Source organism: Lynx rufus, unplaced genomic scaffold, assembly GCF_022079265.1.
Source record: "Lynx rufus isolate CCGP_SWC_20201006 ecotype Redwood Valley unplaced genomic scaffold, mLynRuf1.p SCAF_5, whole genome shotgun sequence".
In the NCBI taxonomy this organism is placed as follows: Eukaryota; Metazoa; Chordata; class Mammalia; order Carnivora; family Felidae; genus Lynx; species Lynx rufus.
Window position 1 is genome coordinate 147631637 of NW_025814867.1, and position 12858 is coordinate 147644494.

Consider the following 12858-nt stretch of genomic DNA (forward strand, 5'->3'; position numbering starts at 1 on the left):
TTACAAGGTCAAGTAGGGAATCATAGCACCCTGCTTTAGCCCAGGTTTTGGGTTAAAGACAGTGATCGGGACGTCTTAAATGTATTTAGGTTCTTGAATGTAGAAGAGTTTAGAGAGTAAGTATGTTTTATCATTTTCTCCTTTTGTTTTTTGTTTTTTGTTTTTTGTGTTTAAACATACAATCTGACTTTGTCCTTTCTACCAGGTGGCTAGTTCAGATGCATTCTTCTTTTAAGAGTCTCTCCTTTCTCTTTACCTCAGGAAGAATTACACTCCTGCTTCCTCACCCAAGACCTGTTAACTAGTGATGGAAATTCTCAAGTCATTCATTAAAGAGGAAAAGAATTACTTTTGCAGTCAGGTTAACAGGTGTATGTTTCATATAGGTAGCAACATATTGAGAATATAAAGCATATTTACAATTACAGTCGTGTTTTAAACAGCTCCAGATTCAGGGATATGAAGCATTTCCCTCTGGAAGTCTCCAGAGTCTTCTTACCTGATCTCATAGAAATTGAGGGCTCATTCTTTCCTTTCAGGAAGGGTTATTTTTCCATATATTTTAATAGACATTTACCTAATAGAGGTGATATTTATGTGTTCCAAAAATAATCCCAGGGCATAACTGTCTTTCTTTTTCTAATTTACCACCCCAAACCAAGAATTACTTGAAAAAAGAAGCATACGAATCTTAATATAGCAAATATACTTTGCTTTTTTAAGGCCAAAGGAAAGAGCTGGGTGGGGGGTGGGTAGAAATGATAGCACACTGAGATAATGACTCGTTGTGCTAGAAATCCCCTGATTGGCAGCCTTTATATTTATGCTGCCTTTTATATGGAGAGTAAATTTTAGCTTTTTGATGATCAAATGAAATACTTGACCAGTGATTCAATCATGAATAGTTGATGTTGCTAGCGGGAATTAATACTTCTTAAAGTAATTTTAATTCAGTGGATCAAATTTGTTTTACCATACTTTTCTGCTTTTAAAATGTACTCCGTATGCAACAATTATTTTCTCACGCTAAGAAATCAGTAGGCCTCTCATATTTGTGTTCTTGAAACATCAGTTTAAAATTATTATCTATGACTTTCTCTTTTTACTTCATTTTACTGGAAAGTCAAAGGTCTCAACATATTTGGAAGAATCCAGGTGCCTCAAGGGCACATAGAGACATTCTGATCATTGTTTTTCTTATATACAATGCCTTGCCCGTAGGTATAAAATTCTGGTTCTAGCAAGGGTCAAGTAACATTACGGATAGGGACTTTTCAGACAGAAGCACTTGACTTCCTCTTGCTCTTGGCATTGTTAATAGTTACTCTAACAGTTTTCCTTGGTGCTGACAGCCCAGTATTCCATATTTTCATGTCATAACTATGAGACAGGGCAGTAACATAATGTATATAGCCTTTAGCTTTCAAGGCTTCAAGTGTATGGCAAATAAGAGAATCCAACACTCAGAGAGGCTAGACGTTGTGTTTCACACAGAGAAGTTCAAGTCCTTGTTGGTTCCCGTCTAGACACTGTATGCTGGACAAGTCCTAACGTGAGTGACATTTCCACTGGAGCATTTCCTTTTTCCCGTCAGTGGCAATGGAGGAGGCAGTGTTGCAGTGCCTGGAAGTTTTCCTGAGCTGCGTCATCCACTTAGACTCTTTTCTAAAGGTCTCTGTGCCCTACTTGGGCAATGCTCCTCCTCCTTAGACTGATCGTGAGGAACCATCTCTATCTCTGTGCTTCCGTCTCCCCCACGTAGATGAGTGCTCGGTGTCTAAGACACGGCTTACCATGAAGTGCTAAACGTTCTTTGTAAAATTAGTGATTAGTTATTATAAATCGTGGAGGATGGGTGAATCTTTCCTCTTGACAGACTGTGTGTGTGGCGGTGGAAGCTCTGAACTATAAGCTGGATAAGGTACTGTGTACTGTAGTCTTATCTTTATGACAAGTATTTTAGATCATTGAATTTGCCGCTTGGCTGAACAACGTTGAAAGACAACACTCAATCATGATTTGGGTCTATGTGCCTGTTTCCATCATATGGGAGACAGTATTATAGTCAGTAATACTATTCTAAAAGTGGACATTTTATTTCTTAGCAAAATTGATTATTTAGGACTAATTCAGAATTCAGAATTATATTTTTTAATATACTTGGGAAATCAGGCTGCTTAAACTACTCAAGAGGCCATTAAAGGTATAAATTCTGCCCATATGACACCTGTCCTAGAAGTTGCTCCTAAGAACTGAATTGATGTGGAAATGAGAATGCCACTTATAGTCAATAAGGTTTTTGGCTTAACTGAGGCTTTTATGCTCTTGGTTTCAGACACTTGCTTTCATGGCAGGCTCATTCATTATGAAGGCGGTGAAAGGCAAAATGTTTAGCAGCCAGGGGAAAAAAGACAAGAGCTGGAGAACGAACTGCAGAACAGAATGAAAAGTCAGGAAAAAAATGCACATGAAGGGAAACAGTGAAGGAAAGAAAAAGATCCAGAAAAAGGAAATACAGAGACAGCAAGAGAAATTAATATAAATTCAAATAAAATACCAACATTGCCTTCTCATATTAGTAGAACAATGTTTGGCTGTTTCATAGTTTACTACCTTACCTTATTCAAGATTAAATATTATTTTTACCTGTATGATCCTTTTGAAAAGACCTGTTCTGCACAGAAGTAATAAAACTCTCTCTCATCTAATGTACTTGTGTTTCTGGCAACTTTATGTAGAGTCCTTGAATATGGAAAAATGATTACAACATGCCAAAGACTCAAAATAGTGAACAGGTATTGTATATACCAGATCCTATGCCATACCCATAGGTTTGGTTGGTTGGTTGGTTGGTTGGTTGAGGTTTTTTTATAGTGTGGGTTTTTCTTCTGCGGTTTTAAAAACATTTAACAAAAGGTGATTTGGGAAAGAGAAAAAAAGCAGAATTCAATCTTCGGGAAAAGAATTTTAAAAATTCTTTTTAAAAAAATTCTCGTTTAGCCAGTCTTTGACTGTTTTATCCTTTAGAATAACATTTATTTATTTATTTGTTTGTTTGTTTCTTTTTGAGAAAGAGAGAGAGAGGCGCAAGCAGGGGAGGGGCAGAGAGAGAGTGGGGACAGAGGTTCTGAAGCAGGGAGCTGACAGCAGGGAACCCAGTGAGGGGCTCAAGATCACCACCTGAGCCGAAATAGAAGTTGGACGCTCAACCAACTGAGCTACCCAGGCGCCCCTAGAATAACATGCATTTAAAACAATGGGATATTGCTTTATTAAATTAAGCTGAGACATTTTGGGAAAACTTAGATTTTCAGAACAAAATGGAAGACGTGGGTGAAGATCCTTAATTAGCTGTAACTACAGAGAGGGCAGGATTTTCTAGCTCTTCTCCCCTCTTCTGTCCACCTGTCTCCTCACCCCTTCACACACGCACACACGGCCCCTGTGCATTCCTCTTTGGCTCTCCTGTAGCACTTATGATAGGCTGACTACCAGTTGTGCCACAAGGAACCAAGATTCCTATTTGGTTGAACAGTGACCTCAGATTCAGAATAATACTTAAATGTGCCTTTAAACATTAATATAGCCCTTCTGAGAATTTAAATAACCGACTGATGTGTTTTTTAATATTCCTCCCATTTTAATGCATCAAGAGTGAATACATTTTATAATTTAGTGATGAATGGAGTAATAGTGTACTTTGATTTGGGTACAGCATCTGTGTTTTGAAATACTTACTTTTCTGGTTTCTCCACACAGGTACAATTTCCCCTGTCCTAACTGGGTTTGTTGATAGGCTTTCTTTTTTTTCTTTTTCTTCCTCTTTTTCTTTCTTCTTTTTCTTTTTCTTTTTCTTTTTCTTTTTCTTTTTCTTTTTCTTTTTCTTTTTCTTTTTCTTTTTCTTCTTCTTTCTCTTTTTCTTTTTTTCTTTTCTTTCCTTTTCTTCTTGTTGATTTACTTTCTTTAATGCCCTTCAGTTTCACAACCACGTAATTAACATAAGTTACTGTATTTTAAAACTCAGAAGGCTTTTTAAAAATTCTGATACTGTGTGCTACAATAAAGTGACATTTGTTTATATGAAAGCACTTCTACTGTTGACACTCCGTATGTTGTAGGTTGAGACAAAACAAACACCTGAAAATGTTTGATGCTGGCATCTAGATCAATTTCCTGTGAGGTCAATTTCATATTAATAGAATGAAGATTTTTCTAAACATAAGAGACGCATCGTAAACAGTTCTGTTTGGATTTAAAATGTTGAGTTCATGAATTTCAAGTAGTTAAGGTGTGTTTGTTTTGTCTCACTTTGCCATGAGACAGCCTGAGGAAAAAGCCAGAAGCAGAGTAATCCTTCAGAAAAGTTAAATGACCAAATTAGCAGTAAATTTCCATTAACTACTAGCCTTTTCAGGCCTCCACTGCTACTTAATTCTTCTGTCTCTTCACAAGCATTTAAGTAAAGTAATGTTTATGAAAAGGAATCCCATACAAGTTGTTCAGGTGGATACTTGACTCTATTTCAATTAATACCACTTCATGTAATGCACCTGTTTTTGAGTGTCTGTAAGTACAAATGAAGGAGAAACAGTCACAGTTTTTAAAGCAAGTGATTCTGTGCCCCTTTCATAACAGAACAACTGTCGTTAGTAGACTTGAAAGGGAGCCGTGTTTCTCAGGATCTTCTTGAGTATTCAATTTGTCAGGCATATTGCTTTTGAAATACTTTGGCTGTATGCCATAGGATGTCCAAAGATGTTTTATGGTACAAATATCTTAGTTCTTGAGGGGAAATAAGTGATTTTTTCCCCCTGAGTTGAAGAAAGTTAAAAGCAAGCTTATTTTCTATCTATCCTTGCTGATACATAACAGAATCTTTATTTGCCAATAATCTTCTTGTTGTGGTTCATAATCTGTGTTTGATCAAAGACCCCTTTCAGAATCAGTGAAAGCTATGAGCTTTCTCTATAAGAAAAATGCCCATAGCCCAGTTTGCATGCTACTTTATAGTGTTCCCAGAGCCAAAGCTTGTTCATAAACCCTGGTGAAGAAACTTTGTTACGTCTGAGAATTCTATGGATGTTACTGGTGATAAAAATCTTACCATTTTAATTTATATACACTACGTATCTTATAGTTTTCTTTTTCTTTTTTTAAAATTGTTTATTTCTGAGAGAGAGAGTGCATGCACGAGTGGGGGAGAGGCAGAGAGAGTCCCAAGCAGGCTCTGCACTGTCAGCACAGAGTCTGACACAGGGCTTGATCCCACGAACCATGAGATCATGACCTGAGCTGAAATCAAGAGTCGGGTTGTTCAACTGACTGAGCCACCCAGGAACTTCCCATAGTTTTATTTTTCTTATATATTTGTAACACATAGCTACAACTTCTTCAGTGCATGTTTAATTATTTCTTCTTTATTAAGAAAGCCATTATACTATATTAGGAGATAATATCAAGTTACTATGCCCTATACCTATGTAAAACATCTCATACCCTTGAATAGACTTACAGAAGAAAAGTCAATAAAGTTGTATACTCAATACCATATTGCTAAATGAATACCCAGCTAATAAAATGTGACTGTAGGGTTATTGATTTTAGGAAAAAATAATTTTAGTAAGAGCCACAAGTGAGAGAATGAATTTTGATTTTCAGTAATCCCTCATTTGTTCTTTTTAAATCTTAGTTATAATATAGAGAAGTAACTGTGACAGTTAATAGGGTTTGCAGGGTCACTTTGATGAGGTTGACCACCAGGAAAAGGTGGTACAATAACTGTGATTACACTTGAGTTTCTTAAATAGAACTATTGAAAGGGAATAACAGAACAGTGCAACCCTCTGTCTCCCAGGTGAAGGGACTCTGCTCCACAAGGCCCTTGTCATGCACAGAAAGGCAAGTCATTAACTCCTCTTCCATACATATTCCTTCATCCTATAGATTGCCCTCCTAGAAGTTCAACTTACAAAAGTTGCCGGGGTTCCTGGGTGGCTCAGTCAGTTAAGCATCCGACTTCAGCTCAGGGCATTGTCTTGCGGTTTGTGAGTTCAAGCCCTGCCGTCGGGCTCTGTGCTGACAGCTCAGAGCCTAGAGCCTGCTTCAGATTCTGTGTCTCCCTCTCTCTCTGCCCCTCCCCTGCTAGTACTCTGTCTTTCTCTCTCTCTCAAAAATAAACATTAAAAAAATTAAAATTAAAAAAAGTTAACCACGCTTAGGAATCATGAATTTTCTGCTTCATCTTGGTTCATGGCATCTTAATCTCCCAAGTCCAAGGAAAGAACGGAAGACCGGGAATGCCTTCCTGTTGGAAGCATCTTGATTTTCTTACTGTTGTGTACACAGCAGTGTTTGAAGAAGATGAAGGAGACAATAGAAAACTGTTGGCAGTCCTCAAATCTGGATCCCGAGATGCCACAGCCTTGTTATCTTATTTGACATCTGCTATTGTACGGCTCCTGCAAGCTCTTTTTCCTTGGAGGTCCTTAAAACCTGCAACTTACTTATACGGCTCAGAGATAGGTTCAGCCCATCCTGTGATGCTGCTATACTCAAAAACAACTTTGCTTTGAAAATTCTAAAATACCTTCCTTCATGTATATTTGAAACATCCAAAAGTTGTTTTGTGTAGATTCTTTAAATTCATTTCCTCTTGGTTTTTATTTTATTGTGCCCACTTTACTTCCATCTGTCTTTACTTTGTATCTGGTAATGACCTGAGCCCATCTTGGTAATGACCGAGAATTGGATGCTCAACCAACTGAGCCACCCAGGCATCCCTATTCCTTTGTATTAAATTTCATTTCAGTTGTTTTGCTTACTAATTACACCTTTTTGGTTTATTCCTGTAATAAAAATAAAGCCCCAAATAAGGGACACTGAAATAGATAAGGAATAATTTTATATGTGATCAACAATGTCTAAAGAATTTAACAGATTTTAAAGCAAAAAGAATACCTAAGGGTCATCCACTCTGATTCAGCTGTTGGCCCATGTCAGGGACCTGGGATTAGAATCCAAGTTTCTGTTTCTCCAGTTCAGTACTTTTTGATTATTGTCTATTGCCATTAATTATTCTTTCTGAACCTATTTAAGAACGTTACGCAATTGAATTTGACATTTTAAAATAAAAACAATTTTTTTTCAGTCACTTTTTACCCTTCCTTCTAAAGGGTCTCAGCTATTGGGCTAATAATAGAGTAGTAGGCCGTTGCTATCTGCACAGGGCCTAACTTTTGGGTCCCTCTCTTAGGACATTGAGAGAGTGATTTAATATCACACCATTGCAGTTTTCCTTTTCACATAGAGATACTAACTTGAGCCAAGGATACAGATTACTCTAACAGTAGGAAGTGGACTGTTTTTTCCATTTGTCTCTAAAATATCAAACCCAACTCACGTGCCCAAGGCCACTGCCATAGAGGATATGGTTCACCAGTTTGTGCCTCACCAAGTTGCTTCTTTCTGTCACCTCCTGCCTAGATATTCCCAGTCGCATCTGCTGGACTCCACACTGAAGTCCCTTCCTTCATCCCCATCTTTCCAGTGCCCCCAGTACTGTACCCCCTCAGAACCGCCTCCCCCTAACCTCCTGATCTGCAAGAACTTTTTCTTGTATCTCACTGATTTCTTTTAGGACCTCTCAAAGTCACTTTTGATTTGTAAAACACTTGTCCATGCGTTCTAACGTTATTCTGAGGACAGTCTAGCTAGCAGGAAAAGTTTAGCGTAACCCTTAGGACTTTTCTCTAGGAATAAGTCCATTTAAACACTGATCTTCTACAGACAGTGCTCTGCCTTCAGTCAGTCTCTGAATGAATCTAAAGGTAGGAATTTAAGGCAGGAAGAAACCTACCCATTTGGACTTAACCAGTGACCAAGATGAAGAAGACCAGGCAGACCTTAGTTAGTTCTTGTATCTCACCAAAAAGTCCCTGGGGCTCCCCCCTTGGGGGACTAGCCCTAGTTACCCAGACCAAGAAGTCAACTGGAAATGCACCCTTGGCCCTACAGGGCACTGACTTATCTGATTTATTGTTGACACAAGCAAGAAGAGTCTCAGTAACAGAATCTATTAGTGACCACTGGGTTCCTATGGAATTGAGGGTTCCCCCTCAACAGGCATTTCTTTATTCTTCACACTTCTGGGTGTTTTACCTTCTGACTTGAGTACTTTAAGTGTCATAAAATGCATTGTATTTTCAGTAGTCTGCTAAAGAAATCCCTGTTGTTCCTGGGGGCTGATGTCAAATGAGGAGGTCAGGTCCGAGGTGGTGATAGTCACATTATTGCATTTATTTGCAACCTGACTGATGGGTTAGCCTGGGGCTGTTGATAACTTCACACTTGGACTTAGCAAGAGAAGATGCTTTGGAAGGGTGTGATTTGAAGGAAAACAGACCCTGGTGGGGACAGTCAAGGTTGTGGAGCAGACGGACGTCCATTTGTTCTAAGACAGCATAGCATAGAAGGTGAGGTTTTAATAGAAGTGGCATGTGAAGAGGTGTGTGTATTTTTCAAGCCAGTAGAGGTTGGTGTTGATTTATTATCAGAAAGTACCTCAAAGTTTTACTAACGATGATCACCATACCTTAAAACAGGTGGGGTCCATTTCTATTGCCAAGGGTTTTTGTTTGTTTGTTTGTTTGTTTGTTTAATGTTTATTTATTTTGAGAGAGAGCTCACACATGCCCAAGCAGGGGAGGGGCTGAGAGAGAATCCCAAGCAGGCTCTGCAGCGTCAGCACAAAGCCCGATGTGGGGCTCGATCCCACAAACCATAAGATCATGACCCGAAATCAAGAGTCAGATGCTTCACCGACTGAGCTACCCAATCGCCCCTCTACTGCCGAGTCTTGAACAATGTAGCTTCTCTAATACCCTTCACTAGCAAGTTCCTTCTAAAGCATGTAATGGAAAATGGTGTAATGTCTTATGACTCACTAGAATATAAACTAGAACAGCTTTTGGAGATACTCATGTCAAAATGTAGAGTGATTTCAGTTTTCCAAATTAGCACTTTTTTTTTTTTTTTTAATCTGAGATGTTAGTCTCCTGAATGTCTAGACTTCCCCACTATGAAATGTTGCATGCTAATAAATGGTGGAAATGCCAGTCACCTCATGTCATTACATGAACTGTTTCCTGGTTGTTTGCAGGAACTGAGAGAAATACATAATAAGCAACAACTCCAGAAACAAAAGTCCATAGAGGCCGAACGTCTGAAACAGAAAGAACAAGAGCGAAAGATCATAGAATTAGAAAAACAAAAAGAAGAAGCCCAAAGGTAAGTCTTCTCGTGGATTGTGTGGCCATCAGGAAGAAGCGTTGAGTATTTATTCTTCCTTGCGGGGCTTTTGCAAGTATTTACTGACTTTGAAAGAGCCTTCAGTCTTTAGTGTGTGTGTGTGTGTGTGTGTGTGTGTGTGTGCGCGCGCGCGCGCGCGCACGCACAAGCACAAATACGTGTATATATAAATCTTTGCATATATAAGTACCCCCTGAAGTTTTTGGTGAGTTTCCAGAGCTCTCCCAAGCTACTACTATGTAGATAAATGGAATTATACAAGGAAATGAGGACACTTGGTATGCTCATTTGCATGCCAATGACCAAAATACGTTTCCAGTTCACAGCCTTTTTATAACAGTGGCTGTCCTGAGCGCTGGGTTTGAAATCAAAGCCCCTGAGTGGTCGCCACGCAGGCTTTCTCCAGCAGGACTGACCGCGTGCTACTCTGACTTCTTTCTTATTTTCTTCAACTGCAAATTAAACTTGAGTACAAAAGGAGAAAATTTGCTGCTGCTGCTGCTGCTGCTGCTGTTGAAGATACAGACACATTTTTTTGTTTGTTTTTGTTTGAATATTTGTGTTTGTGGTTTGTTATTATTACTTGTAACTTTCTATAGTAAGTTGTAGAAACATATTTGTTCACTTGCGGGGTGTCTGATTTTGTTACTGGATATTTGCGTCTTAAATTTCAATTAATTTTTGACTCTAAGAAACAAAAATGACCAAATATTTCAATGACACAGTATACGTTGTAAAAATTGGTTATTGAAATTAGAATAAAAAGATGAAGAAACATACGTTAGACAAGTCATTGACCTTAGTGAGCTGAGCTCAGTTTAACTACCCAGAGGGTGCACACTTTGTTGTGGGTGTCTATAGTTCAGTTAACCCTTGAACAACAAGGAGGTTAGGGGCTCAGACCCCTGCTCAGTTGGAAATCTGAGTATAACTTTTGACTCCGCCCAAAACTTAACTACTAATAGCCTACTGTTGATTGGAAGGAAGCCTATAACTAACACATATTTTGTTGTGTTGTATATATTATATACTATGTTCTTACAATAAGGTAAGCTAGACAAATAAAATGTTAAAATCATAAGAAAGAGAAAATACATTTACAGCACTGTAGTGTGAAATATCCCCATATAAGTGGACCCACATAGTTTACCAATGGATAGGTGGGTAGGGTCTCTAACCAGTTTAGAGGATTGTTTTATGGTTTTCTTGGGGCTTGATTCAAGGATTCATTTCTTGGATGTGCTGATTAACTCTAACTCCATCCTTTTCTTATCTTCAAAGTTGATAAGACGCTTTGATTATTCACATTAAACTGCACTAAACTTTCATATTTCTGCAGAGGAGAAATCAATGCAAAATATCATAATACAAAAAGGGTAGATTTTCTGCTTACAATCATATAAATAAAACCAAAAATTAAGTTCAGAAGTTACATGATGTCTTACATTAGTAGAAAATATTAAGTACATTTTTATTGTGGTTTTGTTGTTGTTATGAATGACAACAATTTTTTTGTGCTTTCTTAAAAGATGTTTTGAAAAATTTAAGTAAAATGTTAGAGATTTAAGCTAAGAATTTTACTGCACCAAATTTTCACATTCATACAGCGTAGAAATAAATATAATATTTTTTTTTCAATGTTTATTTATTTTTGGGACAGAGAGAGACAGAGCATGAACGGGGGAGAGGCAGAGAGAGAGGGAGACACAGAATCGGAAACAGGCTCCAGGCTCTGAGCCATCAGCCCAGAGCCTGACGCGGGGCTCGAACTCCCGGACCGCGAGATCGTGACCTGGCTGAAGTCGGACGCTTAACCGACTGCGCCACCCAGGCGCCCCTAAATATAATATTTTTTAAATGGAGAATACAAGTTTTATTTGATTATATTATGTTCTTTTGGCAGTGTCCTAATTCCGGGAGATGACCTTTGTGCTTTGGCCATGTCATAGGACAGTGGTTCAGTATGTGGAGCCTAGAACCAGGCTGCCTGGGATTGAGCCCCAGGCAGGTGTGGCTGTGTGGCTTCAGACAAGCCACTTATGTGTAAAATGGGGACAATAATAGGACCTCCCCACCTGGTGTGAAGACCTATGGAGTTAATGCAGGAGGAGGACTAGTTATTACTATCATCATATTGTTTAGTTTGGCACATGAGTTTCATTTAAAGTGTTTTCTGATTTCATAGACTGTATGGGGTGAGAGAAAATCCACCCCTAGTTGTCTCCTGTGGGTTTCAGGATGAGGTCTTCTTATATGTCAGGGCCTAGATTTAATTACACTTTTCGCATCAGCTGTTTTGACAAACAGAAGGTTAGTTGTCAAATTCAGGAAGATGCATAGAGACTATTCAGTAATGGGTGGCCGCTGCCTCGAGGGTTCCAACTCATCTGTTGCTTTCAGCTTCAGTTTTTGGGGGACCTACATGCGTGTTCATCTGGGTGTGCTCCCTCATCACGGATGTTTGTTCCTGTGCGTGTTAGGGGTTTTGGTGATGAAAGACCAGTCTTCTCATCGAGAAGTATCTTTGTTATTCTTCTAACTACTTCACAAAATACATCAGAAATCTTCTTTCTGTGTTTTTCTGAGTCGTGTGGTTTCATTGCACTCAGAATCAGAGCCCTGAGAGCCTTTGTTTCATGGACTCAGACTGCCCCATCTGAGGAACAGTATCCCCTCCGTGTTTAGCATTCCATTGACTAGACGGAGCTTTTTTGTGAAGAGACCACAGCAGTGGTAAACTGGAATTGCTTCCTCGCAGTAATCAAGCTTTTTGTTGACAGACGAGCTCAGGAGAGGGACAAGCTGTGGACTGAGCACACGCAGCCGGACAATGAGCAGCAGCGGCCAAGGAAGATTCACGATGAAGAGAAACTCCGAAGGGAGGAGAGTGTCAAGAAGAAGGACGGTGAGGAGAAGGGCAAACCGGACACACAGGACAAGATGAGTCGGCTTTTCCATCAGCATCAAGAACCCGCCAAGCCAGCTGTCCAGGCACCCTGGTCCACCACAGGTATTAGGGGCCAAAAGTCATTCTGGCAAATGAGTTTTCTCTCCCAGATCTTCCTGAGAAATTTCCATGTCTAACAGGCCCTGTCTTGGCTCCTTCCATAGAGGTGAGAATGCCAGTGTCCTTTTCTCGACCGTGCAGGTGTTCATTCTCTAGGATCACGAGATGCCTGTTTAATCTTCCACCACCGTGCCAACCTTTGGTCCCTATTACACTGGCGTCCAGAGTCTTTTGTAGACAAAAATGGCATGAGTTTTCCTTTCCAAGCCCCATGCATAAACCTGTGTTCCAAATTTGGAAAGAACCTGTTGCTTCTCCACTTGGCTATTTTCTCTGGGAATTTCTGAGCTGTTTCAGCCCCAGGAAATGACACCTTTTCCCCCTTGCCTACAGGGATCTGTCTTCAGTCTGCACTGCATAAAGCCGTGTCCTTTACCTTTTGAAAACTGTGACTTTTGTTTTGCCCTTTGGTCATAAGTTGCCTCTTTAAATTCTGGTAAATGAAAGACTTCGAAATCGCTAGAAAACATGAACTCTTACATGAG

General features: G+C 39.3%; 1 protein-coding gene across 1 annotated transcript in view; it reads left to right on the top strand.

Moving 5' to 3' along the window:
* The window catches only part of ITSN1 (intersectin 1), a 218383-nt gene that overhangs the window by 125578 nt on the left and 79947 nt on the right, over positions 1-12858 (top strand). Inside the window, exons 17-18 of the mRNA XM_047099240.1 lie at positions 9158-9285; positions 12087-12316. Coding sequence (XP_046955196.1) covers positions 9158-9285; positions 12087-12316 — 358 coding nt within the window. The remainder of the gene's footprint in view (positions 1-9157; positions 9286-12086; positions 12317-12858) is intronic.